General features: G+C 41.1%; 1 protein-coding gene across 11 annotated transcripts in view; it reads left to right on the plus strand.

Moving 5' to 3' along the window:
* Positions 1-20044, plus strand: part of FRYL (FRY like transcription coactivator) — a 427650-nt gene extending 407606 nt beyond the window's left edge. For 8 of the 11 annotated variants that reach the window (XM_077815668.1, XM_077815661.1, XM_077815663.1 and 5 more), the window contains 5 exons: positions 8508-8576; positions 14373-14390; positions 15349-15459; positions 17334-17530; positions 17976-20044. In XM_077815668.1, the coding sequence (XP_077671794.1) occupies positions 8508-8576; positions 14373-14390; positions 15349-15459; positions 17334-17530; positions 17976-18234 (654 nt within the window). In that variant the 3' untranslated portion in view covers positions 18235-20044. The remainder of the gene's footprint in view (positions 1-8507; positions 8577-14372; positions 14391-15348; positions 15460-17333; positions 17531-17975) is intronic. The other 3 variants (XM_077815665.1, XM_077815671.1, XM_077815667.1) reach the window with 1 other exon arrangement.
* The last annotated feature ends 5577 nt before the right edge of the window (positions 20045-25621 follow it).

Below are 25621 nucleotides of genomic sequence, written 5' to 3' on the forward strand. Positions count from 1 at the left end.
AGGGAGACAGACATACAAATTCTCACAGCGTGTTCACCATATACAGATTGCGTGCTTCAGAGATGTGCATTTCAGCTAGCAGTATTTATTGGATGATTTTACAAGTTACAAAACTCCTTACACATCACTAAAATCCAGTTCACCAGTTCATACCAGTTCTTTAGCTTGTTGTTCTGTACCTTCCTTATTTTTAGTTTGGCTACTAGCATTCCTGGTACTGGTCCATAAAGGTACCTCCCTGTACTCATCTGAATATTCCATTCCAAGTACTGATGAGCCATGAAAGTTTCCCCTAACCATATTTGGTACAAAGTATTCTTGCATCTTTGCTTTGGCAAGTTTCCTGTTTTGTAATACCAAAGCTGACTTCAGGTTTTCAAAGTGTTGTGGGATACATTATGTGGGTGAACAGAATTGTAGGAAAAGCATATTACATTCCGTTAAAATAACTTCCCTACACTTTTTATATTAATACCATGCACATAATACCTTTTAACATGGTGCATACTATGCCTAACATATATGTATTGGCTAACAAAAGCTAATGAGACATACAGGAAGTGATTGAAGTAAAATTGGTTGGCTATATTCTAATAGGTAATAATTGTATAAAAGCAATCTGTGTGGTATATTAAACTACTGGTCTCTAGAATCAACCCCAAGAATTATGAGCCAAACTGTAAACCTCTTTTACAAACTTTATCCTGAAAAAGTGTATTGTATGTGATATTTGTATGTTGTCTTAACCTCCTTAGACTTTGAATTGCACATGTAAAAAATAGGAGTGTTAGTTGTAGCTGCATGGAACTCACACCCAGCAGAGCTGAAGTGGGGGAGACAAAGGGGTTTGTAAGCCAACTTTCTTTTTCGAGGAGTGTCCCTGTGGGTGTTCCACGTTAGGTGTTTTGGCACCCTATGTTTGTAATCAGAGTTTTCTAGTAGCAGTGCCCCAGCTTGCTGTGCACACCCAGCAGCCGTCTCACACCGCTCCGAGTGGTTACTTAGCATGTGCAGCCAATCGTCCCCCAGTTCCTTTTGTACTGCCTTTGTCTTGAGTCGGAGCGACAGCAGTGCCTCTCTTAATCTTACATACCTCAGCAGTTTTCTGTTTTCTCGGACGTATTAGACTTTAATTTCATTATTTATCCTCTAGTTTATATTTTACTTAAAATCTTTCCAAAAATTTTTTTTGGTTAGCTGTTCCCCTCAATCCCTCCCCCCCCCCCCACCTCCTAGGTGGGTCGCCGGCTTCGACAACAAGAACAGAGACCCAAATATGGACTTATTCTCCTTCTTTCTCAAAACGAGTACCCTCTCAGGCATGTCTGGCTCTCCCGGCTTTAAACGCTGCCTGACTTGCAGACTTTCGATACTGGTAGCAGACGGCCACGCACACTGTGTCCACTGCCTTGGTGAGACCCACATTACTCAGAAGTGTCGACATTGCAAAAAATTGTCTGCTTGGACAAGGAAGGCTAGGGACCTCCAGATGGAGAAATCTCTCAGGCCAGCCTCCAACCCCGAGTCGAGAATGCCTCCTGGCCAGCAGTCACCAGCAGCAGCATCTGACAGGGGATCTACCTCAAAAATGGCTGGTAAGGAGCCTGCTTCCAAAAAGGCTGCTAAAAAGCGGTCTTGCTCTTCCCCACAGTGAAATTTGCGCAAAAGAAAGCAATCTCCCAGTGGAAAATTTGCCCCAGTACCAATGGCACCAAAAGCATCGGACCACGAGGCACCAGGAACGTCCGGTACCAAGACGTCCCAAGGAGCTAAGGACCTGGTGTGGGCAAGCTCTCATGGAGGTACGCGCACGAAAACCAAACCTCCCAGGTCGGCACCAACGGAGCTGAAGAAAACCTTGGCACCGAGTACTGTAATGGCGCCACCTGATGTACCTACGCAATACAGTAAGCCATCAGTACCAACAGCTCTCACTCTGCTCCCATGCCACAGCATTCTGACGTCCCTGGCACCGAGTCTTCCAGTACCACAGCAATTTATGCAACAGGCAAACCTCATGATTACTTCAAAGTCTGGCACGCTCCTGTTCAGTACTGACGGTACCCCAGCGAGACCGGGACCAAACCTGGTGGCTACTCCCATTGGCTCAGCCATCTCCAGCGATGAGGAAGAAGAGGATGAGGCAGGGACATGCACCCCTCACCACTCCGTCCCTCAGCCAGGACCCTCTCAGCATCACACATCTGCTGACATATGAGGCTGGCAGGCTCAACTGTGAGTGCCGCCTCCAATGACTTTTCCACCCAACTGGGCATACTGGGATCCGTGGGCATTATATAGGCCTCAGGACCTCAGCCTCCCCCTCCCCTCCCCATTCCACCAAGGTCTAGAGCAACACGATCCCCTTCACCACCTGCCCCAGCTCCCTCAGAGACATGGGAGGAGGAGATAGAGGAGCCCGAGGGTGATACCCTGCCGCCCACCCACATTTCATCTTCATCACTGGATGAAACAGTAATACCACCCCCCCACACACACATCGGGACGATTTCAAATCATTCCAGGATCTTTTCAAGAAGGTAACTGAATCCCTGGACATTTCCTTAGCAGAGCTACCAGAAACCCAACACAGGCTTACAGACATCCTCCAGGCATCTCCATCAGTAAAAATTGCACTGCCTATCAATGCTGCCATAATGGATCCTGCAAAAATAATCAGGCAGACACCTGCCACACCCCCGCCTTCTTGTAAGAGATCTGACAAGTGTTATGTGCCAGCTAAAGGGGCCAAGCTTCTGTTCACTCACCCTGCACCAAATTCTTTGGTGGTTGAGGCTGTTAATCAAAGGGGAAAACAACACCAGTCTAGAATGAACCCTTACGATAAGGACTGGGAAAGGCTAGACCTGTGGACAGAAAGCGTATTCCTCAGCCATGCTCCAATTTCGCATAGCTAATTATTCAGTCTTACTAGCTAAATACATGCACAACCTGTTCTCTAAAATGTCAACTTTTATTGAACATTTGCCTGATGACAAAAAAGAACAATACAAGGCTAACATTTCTGAAGGGGGTCTCGTTGCCAAAACAGGCCTCTCTCGACTCCGCAGATACGGCAGCATGCTCGATTGCTACCTCTGTGGTCCTGCTTTGGGCATCCTGTCTTCACCTTTCCGGGTTCCGTAGGGAGGTCCAGGCCACAGTCGAGGATTTACCCTTTGAGGGTCAGAAACTTTGCGGAACACACAAATGTGTCTTTACATATCCTGAGGGACTCCAGGGCCACCTTAAAATCCCTGGGTATCTGTGTACCCGTGAACAAAAAGAAACAGGGCAGATTTTATAACCAGTGATTCTGAACTACCCCAAACACCCAGCCGCAAAGACAGTGTGACCAATGCCATAAACAGACAAGATGCAGGCAGAACCAAGATCAGCCTTCCATGTCTCAACTACTTCTACTCATCTACTTCCAGACAATCATTTTGAAGATTTGGTTGAGGGCATGAGACCTCCACGTTCTTTGATCCCGGAACTAGATCCAATCTCTAGCCCTTTTTGGAGACTGTCTGTCACCGTAATGCCCAGTCTGGAACACTGTCACTATAGACAAATGGGTTCTGGAAATTATCCAGAAGGGTTACTCCATCCCCTTCATCTCTCTTTCACCTACCCACCCCCCTTCTCTGTCCATCTTCAGGGACCCCTTTCATGAGCCCCAGTTACAACAGGAAATAAACCACCTCCTACAATCAGGGGCCGTGGAACCAGTACCAGATCAATACAGGGGAAGAGGGTTTTATTCCCATTATTTTCTCACTCAGAAAAAGACCGGTGGATGGAGACCCATCATTAATTTAGGACAGCTCAACAAATTTGTGAGAAAGCAACTTTTCAGAACGGTGACTTTTTCCATGATAATTCTGGCATTAGAGAAAGAAGACTGGCTCTCAGCCCTCAACCTACAAGATGCTTACTTTCATGTTACCATTCACCCGGCGCACAGACGATTCCTGAAATTCACCCTGGGACATCAACATTTCCAATACAGAGTGCTCCCCTTCGGCCTGTCAGATGCCCCAAGGGTCTTTTCCAAGGCCCTCGCGGTCATTGCAGCTCACCTCCGAAAACTGGGGGTGATGATTTTTCCATACCTGGACGACTGTCTTTTAAGGGCGTCGACACAACGTGCAGCACTAAACGCCACACAAACCACGATAATCCTCTTTACAGATCTCAGACTACAGATAAAAGTGGAGAAGTCCACCATGGTTCCTGTCCAACAACTGGAAACTCCCTCGATTGCCTCACCACAACAGCAAGTTTACCCCAACAGTGCTTCCTCACCTTAACCAATTTGATTACAACGATCATGGACAGTCCACAAACGTCCGCCAGAATGTGCTTACAGCTTTTGGGGCACATGGCTGAAATGACATTTGTCATAAAGCATGCCAGGCTACACATGAGATGCTTACAGGCCTGGTTTTGCACCATCTACATACCACATAAACATTCTCTCAACAGACGTCTCACTATGCTCCATAGGACTTGCTCACATGGTGAACACAAGCACAGAACATCTGCACAGGTGTTTCCTTCCAACAGAAAGCTCCTATTACAACGATCGCTATGGACCCCTCCCTTGTGGGATGGGGAGTTCATTTACGCAACAACGCCATCCAGGGTCACTGGTCTCCAGTAGAATCCAACCTACACATAAACATACTGGAACTAAGGGCTGTCAGAAATACATGTGAGCACTTCCTGCCCTTGATCCAAAACATGACTGTCAAGATCCTTACAGACAATATTGCATGCATGTTCTATATAAATCGCCAAGGGGGAGCGCGATCATACTCTCTGTGCACAGAGGCAATACGCCTCTGGAACTGGTGCATCACCAACAATGTAGACATTTTGGCATCTTATCTGCCAGGATGTCCAAACACAACAGTGGACCAACTGAGCAGAGACTTCTCACAAACCCATGAGTGGGAGCTGGATCATTCAACTCTCTCAGCCATATTCAACCTATGGGGGTTCCCCATTATAGATCTAGCCACAACAACTCAGAACGCAAAGTGCCCTCAATACTGCTCCCGAGCCGGACTGGAACACCACTCCTTGGACGACGCTCTCCTAATAAAGTGGGAAACACCACTATTGTATGCATTCCCTCCAATCCCACTCCTGAGTCGGGTCATTCACAAGATCAGGCAGGACAAATCCAGGATCATTCTCATCGCACCCACAGGGCCCAGACAAACCTGGTTCCCATACCTGAGACAGATGGCAGTGAAGCCACCTCAAACCCTTCTAATAATACCTCACCTTCTGACGCAGGACTCAGGACACGTCAATCACCCCAACGAATCCCTTCTCTTTCTCAAGGCCGGGTTACTCCATGGCTAACGGGGATTTACAAAAACTATTCTGAGGAAGTGAAAGACGTCCTACTGAACAGTCGAAGATTAACCACACAAAAAATATACACACAGCAGTGGTCTCAGTTCTGCATTTGGTGACAGGACAACCATATTGCTCCACAGTCGACCCCACTACCCAGGATACTGGACTATATACTGGGCCTTAAGAAATCGGGGTTATCTAACAGCTCCCTCAGAGTACACCTGGCCGCCATCACTTCATTCCACAACAAGGTGGACGGAGTCATTATCTTTGCTTACCCAACTACTAAACACTTCCTAAAGGGCATAGAAAACACTTATCCCACCCTAAAAGACCCTGCCGCCATGGGATCTTTCTTAACCTTGTTCTCCGCAGTCTAATGGGGAAACCGTTTGAACCCCCTAGCAACTTGTTCTCTGTTACACTTATCCATGAAGATGGCCTTCCCCATTGCCATCATGTCAGCAAGGTGGGTGGGGGAATTAGGTGTCCTAATGGCACACCCACCTTATACCACATTTTTCAAAGATAAAGTGATCTTACGGCCACATCCCAAATTTATACCCAAGGTGGCCTCCCCATTTCGCCTAAATCAACCCATATGCTTACCTGCGTTTTTTCTGAAACCGCATGCCGACCGCAGGGAGGCATCACTTCACACGCTAGATGTTTGCAGAGCGCTAGCTTTCTACCTAGAAAGGACAAAAACATTCAGGAAGTCATCTAGACTATTTCTCTCTATAACAGAATGTTCCAAGGGTCAAACTATTTCAAAACAGAGATTGTCTAAATGAATATCAAGTTGTATCCATTTGTGTTACCAAAACAACAATCTACCAGCTCCGCCAGGAGTTTGCACTCACTCCACCAGACCATTATTAATATTGGTGGCCTTTCTCAATAATGTACCCATCACGGACATTTGCAAAGCAGCTACTTGGGCATTTGCCCATACTTTTGCTAAACATTACACATTAGAACAGCAATCAGCTGCAGATGCTCAGTGTGGACTCTCAGTGCTATCTACGGTCACTAAACCAACTCTGAAGCCCCTCCCCTCCACTGAGGGGCATTGCTCAACAGTCACCTAAAGTGGTGCACCCACAGGCACACTCCTCAAAGAAGAAGAAAAAGAAGAAGATTACTTACCTTGTGCAGGAACTAAGGTTCTTCAAGATGGTTGTCCCTGTGCGTGCTCCACTACCCCCCATCCCTCTACTTCAGAGTTTCACGTCGATTCTCTGGTGTGGAGAAGGAACTTGGGGACGGTTGCCTGTGCACAGTAGGTAAGCCCTCAGAGCGGTGTGAGATGGCTGCCGCACGTGCGCAGCCAACTGGGGCACTGCTACTATAAATCTCTGATTACAAGCACAGTGTGCCGAAAGTGGAGCACCCACAGGGACAACCATTTTGAAGAACCTCAGTTACTGCACAAGGTGAGTAACCACCTCTTTTTGCTTCCACTGGTCCTGGTATTAGCAGGGAGCCAAACCTACCAGTGCAAGTCAGAACATCCACAGGGCTTCTCTAACTTACACTAGTAGGAATGGTCCCCAACATGCCGCTTTATGGCACGCGCATAAAGGGAGCAAGTGACAAAAAGCCAATGTCCCTTTTGTAGTGCTGGGCCAGGATCTTTCATGTTGTCCAATTTTGCTTTTCCGAACTACTGTTCTGTTCCCTTGTACTAAGGCTTTCATTGTGCTCATATCTGTATTACAGACTAAAACATTGAATCAAAGGAGAATATAAGAAAATAGAGCACTTCAAGTATCATGTAAAAACTGCAGGGATCTCTAATATTTAAAAATATTTTTTTTTCTCTTTAAGATTTCAAAAATGTAAAATGTGTAAGAAGACATCAAACAGAGTGTGAAAACTAGATATTAGGTTCCCAATTTCTGATGTCATTTTTTCTGATGCAAACTATATCATTATTATTGATGGATGCTGTCAGATGAAAAGAAAAACAAGATTTAAAATGTACAGTGGGATCCATGTCACTAATTGAAACTGACACCACAGTGTTTAGAGAATTCCACTTCTCCTTCTGATAAGCACACAGGCCTAGTTAATTCACTAAGTAGCCTTTATTAAATTGAGCAGATGGGAAATCACATTTTTTTCTTCCCTTTCTTGCATCAGACAAAGGTTAGGAAAAGGTCACTAAAATTTCCAATAAGACTCATGATATACAGCACACATTCTGCTAAATTTACTTCCATGGATTGTGTTGAGCCTGTTCTGTGTTACAGGGGATAATTTTCACTTTTATCTCAGCATGGTGCTTTGCTATTCCAGTAATACTCTACTTCAGCATTATTGATGATATTTGTGTTATAGTAGTGCCCAAAATGTGCCTGGTGCTGTGTTGGCTAAAAGGATGCACTGTACATCAAGACTGTTAACTTGTTTTTATGTATGTTTTATATTCACTTTTTACGTCCTACAAGATAGTGATTGTCTCTTACACAAAACATTCATTGAAATCAATAGAATACATTTGTTGTACATGTGACTATACCGGAGAATTACATTTTCTGATCATACTATTTCCCAATAAATGTAACAGGTTTTATCCTTTCATTTATCTAAACTGAATCAACTTTTTATTCAAAGTGTTCTTTAGACACACATCTTTTTAGCATTAAAGGTATTGAGAGATAATATAATGAATCTTTCCAAAAGCTAAATTATTTTAGCATATATAATTAAGGAATTTTCTATTTCCTCCACCACCTGCCATCCATCCCCAATCACCAAATTTAATGAAAGCACTAAAGGTAGCATGTACTCCATACTGTGGGATAATGAAGCTTACGTGAAATTTCCAGTGGAGGGAACAGGGTAACTGCTACATAGCATTTTTTCTTAGCAGAACAAAGAGTGACATTCATTGGCAAGGTCAGTGCTGGTAAGAAATTAAGTGCCAAGTATCAGGCATGTGAAAGACAGCTTTAACTAGAATTAAACAAAATGAGAATATCAAAATGTATGAATTAAATAATTTCACTGATGGTGATCTGGGTGTATGGAAGGTATTCATAGCAATACATGTCTTTGTCATTTTTATCACAGTCTTTGGTTTGCTCTGTGTTGCAGAGTAGTTTTAATTACTTATATTTATTTTGTAGTGGCTAGATGACTGCAAAAGGACATTTGGTGCTGATGATGGCATACACAGAACCAATACAGATGCTCAGGTAGGTGACTGTCTCTTGTGGATTCTTTTTATATAGTTTATTAAAGTAAAAAACTTGTGTTCTGCACAAAAGCCCTTTTTTGATCTTCTTAAAGATTAAAGTATGTTGGTAAAGCTTTTCATTTCAGTTATCAAACCATCTTTTGGAAACTTAGATTCTTATGAAGTATTGGCCTAATAATAAAGGGCTGTCTTTTATGAAAGTGAGCAACCAGTCTCAGTTCAGGGCTTAATAACATTGAGTTAGATAAGCAGGGTAGATACTATCTCTGTACCCAAGCAAGTCTGCCTTTTATGCAGATGTTTCTAGAAGAAAAAGGATTAGTATTCTGTTTCTGTGCTTGTCAGATAGATAGATTATTGTCTGACCAAAAAGCTGTACTGAATCTAATATAATTAGTACCATATACATATGTATGACCTGTCTGGAACAATATTTTGCTTTATTGTTGTGTTTTATTCTTAAAGTAGAAGCATGACAGAAACTTTGTCAAACGTTATTTTGCTAATTACTATCTAATATGAAACAACCCATTGTTATTAGTTGAATGTTGTACTTATTTGTAAAAAACGTGCATGCATACATTGCATGAGGATCACCCGTGTCTTTAACACTACTAATTGTTGTAATAGCCTTGTCTACTTGAGACAAGGTTTGTTTCTTAAACAATATATGCATAATATTCTCACTAAATGTACTGTAAAATGGCAGGGGGGTGGGGGTGGGAATCCAAGCATATACATTGTTTTGCTACTGTTGGGTACATGGGTTTGATTCTGCCCTCTAGGATTGTGTAATAAAATTGACGAAAGACAGAATTAGAATAGATTTGTTTAAAATCACTTTCATAGGCAGATTTGACAGAGAAGGTAAAAAGGAAGAATACGATTCCCCCCACCTTTGGGTAATTCAGAATGCATACACGAAAAACTTCTTGGGCTATGCCTACGCTGTGAGCTAGGGGTGTGATTTCCTCATGTGTGCATACTTGTGCTAGCTCTCCTCAGGCTTGTATAGCAGTGTAGCTTCAGGAGCATCGATAGCAGAAGCACAGCTTAGATGAATACCCACTGGTTTAGACAAATACAAACTCAGCACGCCTCTGCTGCTGTTACCTGTGCTACTGCTATTTATGCTCATGCTAGCTCAAAGAGGGATAGTGCAAGCATGTGTATGCAGGGGAATCACAACCCTAGCTCACAGTGTAGAAAAAGCCATGGACTTGATCCTGCCCAGTCTTATGAATCACACATAATTATGTATCTTGAAAAATAAGTGTGTGGAGAATCCGTTTTTTCAATATCTGAAGTGAGGGGCATTATATGTCAGAGGTCAGACCTAAGCAGTAAGAATTATTGGATGTCTATATTCTGAACCCAAGTCAGGTGAAAGGGGTAAGGTTGCCAGGTGTCCGGATTTCGACCGGAACACCCAGTCAAAAAGGGACCCTGGCAACTCCAGTCAAGCACCGCTGACAGGGCCATTAAAAGTCCAGTTGGCGCGAGGCTGGCAGGCTCCCTACTTGGCTCCACGCAGCTCCCAGGAAGCTGCCATCATGTCCCTCCAAATCATAGACATAGGGGAGGCCATAGGGGCTCTGCGCCCTGCCCCCGCCACAAGCGCCAGTTCTGCAGCCCCTATTGGCTGGGAACGTAAGGGCCAGAGGGACATGCTGACAGCTTCCTGGGAGCTGTCTGAGGGAAGCGCTGCCCAGATCCCACACCCCAAACTCCCTTCTGCGTCCCTGCCCCAGCCCTGAGCTCCCTCCCACACCCAAACTCCCTCCTGGAACCAACACCCCCTCCCACACCCCAACCCTCTTCCCCAGACGTGAGCTCCCTCCTGCGCTCCAAAGCCCTCGGCTTCAGCCCAGAGCCCCCTCCTGCACCCCAAACCCCTCATCCCTGGCCCCACATGAGAGTCCTCACCCCCTGCACCAGCCCGGAGCCCCCTCCCACACCCTGAATCCCTCATTTCTGGCCCCACCTCAGATCCTGCACACCCAGGCAGAGCCCTCACCCCAGCATGCACCCCTACCCCAGCCCAGTGAAAATGAGCGAGTGAGAGTGGGGGAGAGCAAACGATGGAGGGAAGGGGGATGTAATGAGTGGGGAGGGGGCCTCGGTGAAGGAGCAGGGGCTAGGCAATGGTATTCGGTTTTGTGCGATTAGAAAGTTGGCAACCCAAGAAATGGGAAGCATTTTCTTCTTTTTACTCTACTATGAAATCTGTTTATAAGAATGTGATTTTTTTTTAAACAAAATCCGTACAGTAGCACTGTTGGTGATGCTATACTTATGTCTGTCATTAATTTTTATTTAAAAGAAATCTTATTTTCAGCAGTAAAAATTTCCACTTTGCACACAGAGTTTCAGCCTAGAAAGGAATTTTCTCTCCATTTTTCACAAAATTTTATTTGGACCTATTTAAACTATACAAGTCTCTTTAAAAAAAAAAAATCCCAATTCAGATGTTTTTGGTTATGTTTTTAGATTAAAACAATATTAGAGCACGAGATTATTATGTATAGCTGTGTGTTAAGAATTCTGAAAAACAATTTAAAATGGCCAATATTTTAAACTCAGAAAAATGGCTAAGCACACAAGCTAAATACTGTTCATAGGATATTTAATGCATATTAAAAATTGTTTGCACCCTAATATCTTGCTTGACATGTGTTCCATTGTATAATAGACATATGTAGGTATGCACACTTTCCCTACAGTGTCCTACAGATTTATTACATACTTTACCTATATAATAATAAAATAGTACTCTGTATTTATATATCATCTTACATTTTCAAAATGCTATATAAACTCTAATTAACTCTCCCAATATACTCATGAAGGCAGTGAGTATTAGTATTTCTGCTTTATAGATGGAGAAATGGAGGAAGGGCCAAATTCAGTCCTTACTTCCATAGGTGCTGGAAATACGGGTGCTGGGGTTGTTGCCGCACCCACTAGCTTGAAGTGGTTTCCATCATATGGGTTTGCCGTTTGGTTCAGTGGCTCTCAGCACACCCACTATACAAATTATTCCAGCGCCCCTGTTTACTTCAAACCTGTACAGACCTGTTAGAACCAGTGAATGGTGCACAGGATTCAAGAAAGGCAGAGTTTTTCCAAAAAGGTTAAAGATGAGATTGTCAAAGGGGCTCAAGGGAGTTAGATGCCCAGCTCACATTGACCTTCAGTGGAAGTTGGGCATCCAACTCCCTTAGACACCTTTGAAGACATGCAGCCTAGATGCCTTGCCTGAGCCCACACATTGAGTTAATGGCAAAGCTGGCTCCTAGTAATGTGACCCTTTCACTGGATCATACATTTATTTAAATTTTTTAAAAATTAAAAATATAGTATGTGCTCACTCACACAAAGACAGGAAAGTGCAGTTAAGGAGTTTTCAAAAAATACACCTTCTATAGACTTTCTAAATACATTTAGAAATGACTTGAAGGAACTATTGTGGATTACTGAATGTGGTACTTGTTTCAGAAATCCTTGTAAGTGGAATGGAATGTTGATAGATTATTAAAGTAATCAACTAATGTACAGACCATTACAGGTTCAGACTAATGGGTTCAGACTAATGTACAGACCATTCTGCTATGGTCAGAAAAATGGCATCTCATTCAACAGAAACGCTTAGTTCATTGACATAAATAAGATTCTCCGACTACTTTTTAGCACTGCCGTCAATACAGCTAGGGAACAAAGCTGAATTCTTCTGGCACATGCATCATCAACAGAATTGTTAACTAAATCCAGTTACAGAATCTTTACCAGTAGTGATGACAAGTGAGCCAGAAAGAAAGCATCTTGACTGTCAGATCCCCATCTGAGTTTTCAGGACTGGCAGTTAGAAAATTATGTGATCTGTAAACTGAGTAAATTTGATGTAAAAGTAATGGCGAGAGAATAAATATAAAACCACACAATACCATTTTTCAGAGTAGAACTTCACTTCAACTTATAGAATAGCTCTGTTTATGCTTACATTCCCTGTAGAAATCCATGTCTTTTTTTTCATTTTTGGTTTATAATAGTAATAATAGACCATGCCTGGCATGTACTGGGACTTAATAACTGGCTGAAGTTTATGAAATCAGCTCTTCTCTGCCGGTCACTAAGGGTATGTCTACGTGGAAGGAAAAAAAAAAAAAGTACAGCAGCAGGTCTGAGTGCAGGTCAATTGACTCAGGCTCATGGGGCTCCCACTGCAAGGCTAAAAATAGCAGTGTAAATGTTCGGGCTCAGGATGGAGCCCAAGCTCTGAAACTCAACAAGGGTGGAAGGTCTCAGAGCACAAGCTCCAGCCTGAATGTCTAAACTGTTAGTTCCACAGCACGTGCCCCATGACTGAGACTCACTGCCATGGGACTAGTTTTTTGCTGTGTAGACGTACCCTAAGGGCTTTGATCCTGTGCTTATTGAAGTCAATAGCAAAATTCCCATAGATTTTAACGGTTCGGGATCAGGGTTTAATCTCCTGAAATTGCACTGTGCCCAGTAGTTGCTGCTTGCCTAATTACTCTACTATTAGGTGTTAGTGAGTACAAACTACAGAATAAAATATAGGCATTGTATATATTCTGTGTATTTACATAGTACTGAAGCATAAACTGCTCCTGTGTGGAAGAGTCACTTTGATTGCATCATCTCTCATATGCTTATTAATGTATGTGTTAAGTGCCACCAACGTGCTTGGCACTGTACAAAACACAAAAGTAAAGACCTTCCCTGGCCCAAATAACTTACACTCTAAGGCCTGGTGTACACTGGTGTCAGCATGTAGGATATGTGTAGTACACGCCACAGTGAAAAGCAAGCTGTTTCCACCCTGCCAAGTGTAGCTACTGGGAGCGTTTCTCTGCTGCAGGGAGCTTCCAGAGCCTTTCCCCAGTGCCTCCCCCGCCAGAGCCTTTCCCTGCCACAGCAGCAGGAAGGTAGTGGGACATTACACTACTAAAGACAGCGGTGTAGATGGCGAAGACAGTGAGTGTGAAGAGAGCTGTGTAGGATATGTACCCTAAGGTTCTGGTGTGTCCTTACTCTGCTCACCGAAGTAGTGCCTCACTGTCTACACTGTTATTTATACCCATTCTAGGGGTGCATGCAGTGTGTATGTACTCCACATGCTACTGTAAGTGTAGATATAGCCAAAAAAGGCTTTCCTGACATTTACCACACACACACACCCATTCTTCTTCTAAAATACTGTATGCACAATCCTAGAGGGAAATTAGACTGTGAAAATCTTGCCTTGAAGTATTGTAAAGGTCTTAATTAAAAACTCAAAAACAAAGACTTCTTGAGTTGACTCAGATTGACATAACACCCTAAATTCATGGGGAAAGTAATGGGGGGGGTCATTTTTGTTGTTTTTCTCCCCCCTATGTTCAAATATGATTACATGGATTAAGGAAAATGGATTGTACAGATAATAAACCCCAATTGTTCTTGTTTCTGATGGTTTATATAAATATTTACACATATATAACTGCAGACCCCTCCTATAGCAGTGTTGTTGCTGAAGTATATTTTTGTTAATGGGTAGGACAGCAAGTAAAAAAGTTACTATTTGTCAGTTATATCAGCAAGTGTTTAGTAATTTCACTTTGAATTCAGCCTGATATTTTTCCCACTCAATGAACCTGTTGAGAACGGTAGATATATTTCTTCCTCCAGTTTACCTGGGGCATCTATGACCCTAATTAAAATAATTTCCTACACTAATTCTTGATCTTTTTCTTCCTTTGTATTTTTGTGACCCGCTCACCTTCTTGCTTAGCAAATGGAAATTCTAGCAGTAAGTGATGGTTCTTGATTTATTGAATACTTACCCATGACAGTCGTCAAACTGGTCTCCATCTGTTTCTTGTCCATTTGTGACATAGTAATGTCTTGTCATAGACTATTATAAAAGTACTGCGTGCTTCAATTTTGTATAGTCCTAACCCATGAACTAGTGGTCCTTTGTAAATAATATGATCCTGTAGTTAATAGAAGTTAATAGTAGATGACTCCATTAGCAGTAGCTTCTCTGTCTAAATCTAAAGCAATATTAACGTTGCCTCCTCATTGATTCATGTTTTAGATAAAAATATGCAAACAAAGCGGTGCATAAGTTAATATTGCTGCTCCATTCCAATAAGAATATACCATCTGATATTTCTTAAAATAAAATCATAGCGAGCTTTCATAAGGAAACATTCTTATGTCTAAGAATTGAATTAGTTTCCTCTTGCTCTATCATGCAATTGTAACTGTAAGTTTAGGGTTAATAGCATACTTACCTGTTTATATTATCATTGGGAAAAGAGGCCATACTCATAAATCACAATTGTTTGTTTGGTATCAGATCTACTCTTTAAACTGACAAAACAGCCAAAAGAACTAAAAGCGATCTATATATTTCCTGCTGGAGCATGACATTTTGAAATGTCATTTGAATCCCCTTTTTTCTTGTTGGAAATGTGATTGCCTTTCTTAAAAGATAAACTTTTAACCTGCCAGAGTAATGCTACTTTATTTCTAATTACCAGTCTAGTCCTGAATGCAGCTTTCATCTGCTTTCATCAGCTTCTCACTACATTAGCTTGTAAATCTTCTTGACATTTCCTTTTCTGCAGTAAGCAAATAAATATTTTTAATATTGTAAATTCTGTGCTGGACAAACTGGCTATGATTTTATTGTCTGATTGTGTCATATGTTAGTTGATTAGCACTCCCTGAATTTAAGATAATGTTGCCGTTTACATTTTTAGGAGCTGGAGTTGTGTCGGAGGTTATACAAGTTGCATTTCCAGTTGCTGCTTCTGTTCCAAGCCTATTGCAAACTTATCAGCAAAGTAGATACAATCAAAAAAGAGGCAGAGGTAAAGGAAATAATATTATTTAGCTATCTGTTATTGGTGTTCAAAAGCAATACCCATTAAAAAATTACCTTTTTATAATTTTTTTTTATCAGTGGGTCATCTCTTTTGAAAGTGGAGGTGTGTATAGCAGCTGTTTTGTAGCCAAGAGATAAAAGGTTTAATTAGAACTTGCAATTATTTTCTCAGTCATTGTATTATATCTTTGTTGATCCTTGGACCACTTGAAAGCTCTTTAATACAAAGTGATGCAGGAAGCCCAATGATCTTAAAAAAAGCAAGGATTTAAAATGTTTCTGTCACTGTTGGTGTATACCAATCAAACTGTAAATGAGGTACGTTAACTCGAATCAAGAAGATTCTGTTATGAAGACCCTTTCTGCCTCCACTGAGTCTCATCATCTGTACATAGTTGTATAGTCAGTTTGCAATTAATGTTACAGCTTTAAAGCCATATTCAAGTTTCAGGTGACTATAACCTATCTCTGCATATCTGTACAAGAAGTAGTATGTCTTCAGCACAACTAAAAATCAGGGAGACGGTGTCTCATGTTGGAAACAAAAAAGAAGCACCCAAAATTAGTGATATTTCTAAAAAATTAGCTATTAGAGGTTTTTAGAACAGAAGGTTGATTAAAAGAGGCTGGAGGGCCATAAAAAACTGCTGCATTGAAAGGGCAGCCGGGCACTTAATGAAGAGGAAGCAGTTTTCAAGCTATCACTCAAAAGTTGCATTGGCTAGCCTTCTCGAGCTAGCTTGACTCCAACTACCACAGGTAACAACAACAGTGAAGACAGCACAGGGCAGACTTCAATGCAGTTAGTACAAGTTCAGCACAGACCCTGGGTATGTATTCAGCTCACTAGCCTGCTCTGAAGCCCATGCTACGCTGTCTTCAGTGCTCCTTTTACCCTCGCTAGGTGACTCAAGCTAGCTCAGGTAGGTTAGCCTGTGCACAGCTTTTGCTGTGTAGACTTACCCTCTTTCTCGGTAAACCCTTCCCACACTCCTTATCAGTCACACACATCCCTACCTCTCCCTCCGATTCCAACACACCCACCTCCATCCCCATAATGGATCCCTGGATGTTTTCATTCTTGAGATCCCAGTATGCACATTTGTTGATAACAGTGGGTAATGCTGATGAAAGAAGTTGTCTCCCAGTCAGTGGGTGCTATGGCAACTGGTCATGCATTTTTATCCCCACTGGCTGCCCAATCAGCATGTCAGTCATAGAAGCACTTCAGAGTATAGGTCTCGTGTCTTACTCATGCTCTTTGGCTAAGGAGTTTTTTTTCCCACCTGTCCTGTCTGGGGAATTATGATGTTGGTTTTGCTTTCTGTGTAGACCATGGTAGATTGAGTGCAAGCTCAGGAACAGCGCTGCAGTATGTGCATTGGCTGGACCACACTACTGTGTTCGAGTCACCACTGCTATATACGTCTACTGGACTTTTTCTTTCTTTCTGTACATTCAGATTTTCTTTATTTGTAATAGAATCACTTCAGCTTTATTTCAATCTTCCAAAAGAGGCTACTTCTTTAGGTTGATTTTATACATGGCTACAGGTGGAAGGGTTCATGGCCCACCAATGACAGTGCGGTTGCGAGGTGAGAATTCCTGCAAGGAATTCTGAAGAACTGAGTAAGGACAGACTATGGGAAAGACCAAATGCTCATTACAAGTACTTGACTCATGTAATCATCCATATGCATCAATGTTTGGGCCAAGTGGCCACACTGGTGCCCCTGTCTGTGTGTCCTCATGCACAGTTCCGAGGGAGAGAAAGTGCACATCCCTATCTTCCTGCAATGCTTAATTTGGCTGAAAAGAGTTTTTGATCCAGAAAAGCTCAACTCTCCATATTTCTTTTAGGTTATAAACATGTCAGAAGAACTTGCCCAGCTGGAGAGCTGTTTGAAAGAGGCTGAATCTGCTTCAGACAGTGGTATTGAAGAAATTGAAATACAAGAGGCTTCCCAAGCTAGCACAGAAACTGCCATTCATTCTCTCATTGAAACCTTGAGAAGCAAGGAGTTTATATCAGCAGTAGCACAGGTCAAGGTTTTCAGGTAAAATGTGAAATGATTTAAATTATTATGCTTTTAGAGCAGCACTCAGTTTCCTAATGGACTTTTTAAATTTAAACATAGGCTTGATTCCAGTTTTTTTCCAACTCTTGCTGGATGTCCTTGTTGAAAAGGACAAAATTGGTTGTTTTTATGTGTTTTTCTCCTGTGCATGTTCACCATTTAAGAAGGGTAGTTCTGATCTTTATTAACTGTTTGTATCCTTTGAAAAATAAATTTATTGTAATATTATCCTGTAAGAAAATGACGTCTTATTAATAAGTATAGGAATAGCACCTTAGAACTCTTTCTCTCTCTTTCTCCTCTCACATTCTTTTCATTTATAAATACATATTCTTTAAAACAAAAACGAAAGTCATGTTGAATAATTAATTGCTTTGTTTTCTTTTGAAAGAAGATATTAAATATTTAAATTATATGTTCACAGGTCTGTTTGGCCCAATGACATATTTGGCAGTTCTGAAGATAACCCAGTCCAGACACTGTTGCATATATATTTTCGTCATCAGACATTGGGCCAGACTGGTAGCTTTGCAGTAGTAGGCTCTAACCAAGACATGTCAGAAGCCAGCTCAAAACTGATGGAACTTAATCTAGAAATTCGAGAGTCTCTACGCATGGTTCAGTCCTATCAGCTTCTAGCAAAAGCCAAACCTGTAGGAAATATGGTGAGCACTGGATTCTGAACAGCTTTCATTTAGTAGAGAAACAAAGCGAAGGATGCCTCAGAACATTATCAAGCACCTTTCATTAAAAAAACTGATGGCCAATACAGAATTTTAACATAGCAAGAAATTTCATCAAAAAACAAAGATCTAAAAACCAATGGAGTTAACATCTTACTGACTGCTGTTTCTACACACAACAGTTGTGTGGGCGGAAATGATTTTTTAATTATATAGATATAAACTGCATTAAAGGAAAAGGGCTAAAAGCAATGCATATACATGCATTATTTTCTGTAGAAACAGAATTGTAAGTGCTGTTGCAGTAATGGCCTCCAGATGTTGAGAGAAGTAAAGCAGGTGGGATGAGGCTAAAATCAAGGCTGATTTATTTTGGCTGAAGACCTGCAAGATTTCCTGGTTTTACAGCAGTACATGTAATCATCAACTAATTGCCTGATGACACATTTTGCAATGTCATGAAGAATGTGCAGTCATATATGAGCAGAAAAAGGACTTGTAAAGACTTCGCAAAAACCATTGATTTCTCAATGTTTTGTTTGCTTTTTGTTTTGTCTGTAATGAGGAATTATGTGTGAGAGTTGAAATGTATGGATATATGACCGTTGCATTTTGAAGGTATGGATGTTTGTTGATGAGGTCTCAGAGCATGCCTAAAAGAGCAATGCAAGATTATTTTTGGAGAAATTTTATTTTATTAGCTCTAATCCTCATAGTGTGTAAATGTTAGGACATTTAATAATATTTTAAACTGGGATTCCCCAGTGTTTCTAAAAGAAATAATATATCTGTTAAACTATTGGAATGCTGCTCAGTTCTCTGATCAGTGCTTATGTTACAAATATTGATAACTAACCAAAAAGTAGCTGCCTGCAGAGACTTTAAAATGTATATTAAAGATATATGCTGCCCATCAGCAATTCTCATTAGAAGAAAGTTAACTTATTTTATTCTGTATATATTCTAGAAAGTGTATAGTGCAAAACCAGTATTTTTCTTGTACATTCATGCAATGCACTGTTATATGAGAATAGATGTACAAAGCTAATGGGGGAAGGGGAACAGTGGCTATTAGTAAAATACATGATTTGCAGTCGGCATAGTCTGCTGAGTTCAAGAAAAGAGGTGTGAATGCATTTACACGTATCTTCATAACTCACGTTACACCTCAGGAACTGGGACTACAGGGGAAAAAAATGAAAGGAAGAGGAAACTGACTATCAAAACCTGCAATATACTTCTATATACTTATAGTTCATAGTCATTGTTCACTGGAGCATAAAATGAACTGGATTCTGTTGAAAATAGCATTTTGTAAAAGAAATACGTGAATGTAGTCCCATGATTCCTGTGATTTGAAAGGAACACCCCGTATTTTTATATGCATCTCTCTTACCCACTGTGATGATTTTTTTTTTAAACTGGGCTCTGTAATTCCAGAGTTTAGAATGTACAAATGAAATTCTTAGCTTTGCCTTTTCTTGGGGAAGTGGACCCCACTAGAAATGTAATTATGCTGAAATGCATTAACTGAAGGCACTGTGCACCCTGTTGGACTGCTGACAGTAGTTGATACCTTAACAAGCTCTGTAACTGGTCAAGGCACATTCATAATCACTGTATTTTTTGATCTGATAAAATTGAATTATTTTGATGTTTCTGTGGTACTGTAGCTGGTGTTCTTAATTATTTAATAAGTATTTACTGGGGATATGTAGTTTTATTTAGTGGTGCATTACACTTTTATTTACATCATCTTTTACCAGCTCCCCCCCTTTTTTTTTGTAAAATAAAAACATTGTATCTGTCATCATGTGTATTCTGTGCAAGCTAGAAGGATACGTAAGTATCATTTTTAGAAGTTTGTAAACATTTAAGTGGAAATATCTCTTAGCAGTTAACATACTGTACAATTTCAGCAATGAATTGGCAAATAGATTTCCATGTTTTCTTCTCATACGTCCTGTCTATGCTACAGCATTTTAGTGTGCATCAAATCAGATTGTAATATGGCTTATACTACATATGCCTCACATCCACATCTAATTATAAATTCCAGTGCACAATTCCTAACCATTAATGTGTACAGTTTTTGGAACTTTCTGTTCTTACAATTACAAGACTAACCTGGGTCCCAGCAATATTCTCTTACTTTATAGTTTAGCCTAATCTGGGTGTTTTCTCCCAATCCACCTTCCTCCCAAGCATCTGAAGGAACATCATCTCAAAATGCACTACACAGTGTCTTCCTTGCACTCTTTTCTCCCACACCAGCCCTCCATGCAACCACATAACAAGGAAGTGGTATGCCAATTTAAGTGTACTTTATTTTGCTAACAGGAGCAAGCATTTACACATCCATTTCTTATAACTAGCTGGATTCTTGTGCTAGCTGCTATCCTAGATGAACAAGCACCTGATCTGATACTGGGGTCAATGACCTGTTTACCTTCTGAAGCAAGGGGTGTACCTAAGACGGTTACGGTTTAGCCAAGTGAAATCATGAGATTTGCTGAATATGCTGGTGCCTGGAGTATCAACTAATGCAAATGGGGAAAAAAGCAATAAAGGACTAGTCTGAGTGCAAGATTGCAACCTGGGGTCCAGCAAGCCAGGCCACATTAACTTCTACTTTCTTTGAAGAACTGGGGTCCAGATTTTTAACAACAAACCAAGCTCAATCCTATTTCACATATTCAAGAGCTTTGTAGGAGTCCCTGCAACCCCATTTGAAATTACACAATCCAGTGTCCACAACAGGTGCTGTGTGCTATGAGAACAGAAGTTTGCATAGGCCTGAGATGGAGACAGGGAGTTCTTGCATTTGACATGAAGTGGGACTGCCTACCAAGTGTTTAAAACGTACTAGAGTGTAGAACTACAGAGGATGGACACCCCACAGGATTCATTTTTTACTGCCATTATCAAAAACACTCAATCCTCCAGCTGCCAAAAGTGAGACTTCAGACTGTACCATTGTTATTGTGCTGGAAGAAACAGTAGCCAGGGAAGGTGGAAACCAGCTGTTATCCCCATCCTACTGCTCCTAGTTGTAGCATTGACCTGACTAATACTGGCCACTGTAGTGAGGCAACATCCAGCAAGCCCACTTCTCAAGCTATATTAAGATCCAGGCTCTTGCCTCATCAATGATGCAGTACCTGCAGTGATGTAGGAGGATGTGGTGGAAGTAGCTACTGTTTTCAAAAGAAGCGTGGTGATAACTGTAGGAAATACTACAGCTCTCTGCCTTCCTTATGGCAATAGTTTAACTTTTATGTAATGAAAATATGAATTGCATGCAGGTAAACTTTGAAGTCTATATATAAAGTATCCTTTCAGAGAAGAAAATTAGAAGCAGCACACAACTGTGTCTTTCTGTGTGTTATAGTTCTATGATTGTCACAGAATTTTATCATTCTGAGGAGTGTAACACTGACCTACACTATTGCATCTTCAATAACAGAGTAGTCTTACAAACATCTGATTCTTAGGTAACTGGGGGAAATGTAAAAAGAAAAGGAGTACTTGTGGCACCTTAGAGACTAACCAATTTATTTGAGCATGAGCTTTCGTGAGCTACAGCTCACTTCATCAGATGCATACCATGGAAACTGCAGCACACTTTATATATACACAGAGAATATGAAACAATACCTCCTCCCACCCCACTGTCCTGCTGGTAATAGCTTATCTAAAGTAATCGTCAGGTTAGGCCATTTCCAGCACAAATGGAAATGTACTTTTTCATATCCTGCAGGCCATAGTCTTCACCTTCTGATCAAGTCTACTGTTCCAGGAAGGAAAAGTTTTCTGATGTCCACAGAGCAATGAAGATATACCTCAAACACATGGACTGCTTTTGAAAAATCAGCATACTTATCTTTCCATCCAAAATGTCTCAGCCAAGACAACTTATCCATAGGCAGATAGATAAGATGTGTTAGAAATGCATACACTGCCTTGGGTGCACAGGTTCCAAGGTTCATTTAATGCATTCTAATGTAGCTCTCTGGGTTGAAGGGGTATCAGTCACCTTACAATAAATCAAGAAGTTGGCTATATTGTCCTCTAGTATTTTCATTAAGCAGTCCAAGAGTGGCTTGTTCTCTTCCAGATATGTCTCCTTTGGAAGAAAGATTCTATTGAGTAGTCTATAAAGATTTTTTTCCCCCTTCCCTGACAGGGACTGTGGAAATACTTGGCTGACTTCTGATTCGTCTCTTTGATCTCCCTTCCCACTATTTTCCATAGTACTCTTCATCTTATTAGAGATGCAAGGTAGCAGCAAAGTCAGAAGCTAGAAGGGAAAATGTTAGCTGATCATTTCCTTTCTAGAACTGATCTTTTCCCTCAGTCTAACACATCCTTTTGGATATGTCAAACAGTTCTTTAATCTCATACAAAAGACAGATTCCAAGTCCAGAAGGGACCATTGTGATCATCTAGTCCAATGTCTTTTCTAAGACAGGCCATAGAACTTCCCCAAAATAATTCTTAGAAAATATCTTCTAGAACGACATCTGATCTTGATTTAAAAATTGGCAGTGATGGAGACTCCACCAAGACCCTTGATAAGTTGTTCCAATGGTTATTTGCCTTCATTTCCATTTTTAGTTTGTCTTGCTTCAACTTCCAGCCCTTGGATCATGTTATACCTTTCTCTGATAGGCTGAGGAGCCCATTATTAAATATTTGTTCCTTATGTGGATACTTACAAACTAATCAAATCACCCCTTAATCAGCTTTTCATCTATCACTATAAGGTATGTTTTCTCATCCTTTAGCCAGTCTCATGGCTCTTCTCTGAACCTTCTCCCATTATCAACATTCTTCTTGAATTGTGGCTACTAGAACTGAATGTAGTATTCCAACAGCAGGCTCATCTCTCTACTCCTACTCAAGATACCTGTTTATGCATCCAAGGATCATGTTAACTCTTTTAGCCACAGCATCACTTGGAAGCTCATATTCAGCTGATTCCAGTTTATTGTTTCTCAGGAGAAAGATTTATGGGTTGTGGAGGATAGAGTTCCCCAACCTGTAAGTATGGCCTACATTTTGTTCCTAGCTGTATACATTTAGCCATATTAAAATGCATAGTATTGACTTATGCCCAGTTTACCAAGTGATCTAGATTGTTCTGAATCCATGATCTTTCATTATTTACCACTCCATTTTGTGTCATCTGTATACTTTGTGTTTTCTTATAGGTCATTGATAAAAATGTTATTGCAAGGCCCAAGATCAATCCCTGTGAGACCCCACATGGAAACCCCACTCGCTGACAATTCCCCATTACACTGAGACCTATCAGTTAGGCAGTTTAATACATTTAATGTGTCATGTTAATTTTATATCTAATATTTTAATCAGTGTCATATTATACAAAGTCGAACACCTTAAAGTTTAAGTATGTTTACACTATTACCTTTATCAACCATACTTGTAACCTCAAAAAAATTTGAAAAGATCTATTTTCCATAAACCCATGTTGATTTGCATTAAATTATGTAACCCTCCTTTAATTCCTTATCAAGTCCCCTGTCAGCCACTCCCTTATCTTACCTGGGATCAATGTTGAGCTGCCAGGCCTATAACTACCTGGGTCAAAACTGAGATTATGAATTGAAGGAGTTGTTAGTAATAAGTATTTCTAAAGGTTTGGCCATATGTTTGATAGGCAGATGGAAATATGGACTGCCTCTCCAATCTGTGCAGAGAAAGCACAGCCCAGTAGTAATGGATTGGGGAAAAGAGAATTAAGTAAAATTTTCCATCATTCCACAGATGTGATTAAGCCAAATTCTGGTATACAGCAAACACATTTAAAGACTCATCTTCTCACACTGGCACTCTACACCCTCACTTTAGAAATAGGTGGCCAGTATTATAGCTACATAAAAGAAGCCAGTAGTCAGCTGCTACTCAGATCACTTCTAGGAAGGGGGGGGAACAAAAACACACGGGGGGGAGGGGAGAAAAAGGAGAACCCAGAAGGAAAATCTCAGTACAGTCAGCTTGAGAGGAAAGATGAACCAGGATGTCCTTCCAAGAATTTGAAATAGTATTGGGAAGGGAAGAGTAGGAGAGAAGACAAGAAGAGGGCACCAAAACCAGAGCAAGAGGGAAATGAGGTAGAAAAGAGAAAGCAGTAGCTGGACAACCACACAAGCTCACTGTCTCCACCATGGCAAAAAGAAAAGGAGGACTTGTGGCACCTTAGAGACTAACCAATTTATTTGAGCATAAGCTTTTGTGAGCTACAGCTCACTTCATGTCATTTCTGTCCTTGCATACCAACACCACTACTGCTACATTCTTCCCCCAATACAGCGACTCAGATCTTTCCCTCTGTCAGTCTCCACCTTGAGAGTTATGACCTCTCTGGATACCCAGAGATGCAAGCCAACATTATTCACATGCATAAGCAGTCCACCTGTGTTCTACATTTACACTTCATGTCACAGCTGGACTTTCAAGTTTTGAAGGGGAAGGCTATTTACATGTTTTTCCTGTGCTGTTTGGTTCAGTTCTTAGTCTTTTTCAGCACAATTACAATTTGTTAAACTGGTAGGAGGGAAGATGAGCTATAACTTTCATGGATAATGGACAGGTGTCTAGATTGCTTAAGGGAGAAAGTAGAATTTATCACCTGTATTAGTCATTTCCCTACAATTGTAAGGAATCCCCTGCATTTATTTAATATGAATTGGACAAAGGACAAGTCACTCTTCCTCTTTCCTATTACCAAAATATTGGTAATATGTATCCCTTATCTGGGATATGTTTCACATACTAGCTGCTATTGCATACTTCCTCACTGGGAGTCTTAAGCTGGTACAATGGAAATGTGGCTGCTTTAGTCCAAACTCTGATCTAGCATTTTCCATCACTTTCACAGAAGTCACACATACACAAAAAAATCCAATAAGTCAGCTTGGAGGTCTGTTAAAGGTTACCTGTTGAGCCAGACATCTCCACCTCCTTCAGTCTCCAAGAACATACTCCAGGAGCAGTCTGGTCCTTTTCAAATCACTTTGTGCTGCTTCACCAGCAAGGATCAGGCAGGGTAAGATTGCTCTGCTGGCTGGGGATCTTAGTGAATTCCTCCTTGTATGGCAAACAAAAATACTCTCTCCCCCCCTACAGGGTCCAGTTCTTGAAAAGTTCTAGCCTTGTTTACCTTAGCTGTTGCCATTCAGCTCTCTTCTAGGAGTGTTTCTAACCACACCCAGCAGTTGGATGTGGGAGATGGATAGGTTCGCTTCCAATACTGTATTTGGGAGTCTTGGACCAATAATCCCTAATAGTAGCCAACTTTCACAAAGCTTTAGTAGTTTTCTTAGCCAGAGTGACTGATGCTCTGACAAGACAAGCTTCAACC

The sequence above is a fragment of the Eretmochelys imbricata genome, chromosome 4 (genome assembly GCF_965152235.1).
Source record: "Eretmochelys imbricata isolate rEreImb1 chromosome 4, rEreImb1.hap1, whole genome shotgun sequence".
NCBI classification, from domain to species: domain Eukaryota; kingdom Metazoa; phylum Chordata; order Testudines; family Cheloniidae; genus Eretmochelys; species Eretmochelys imbricata.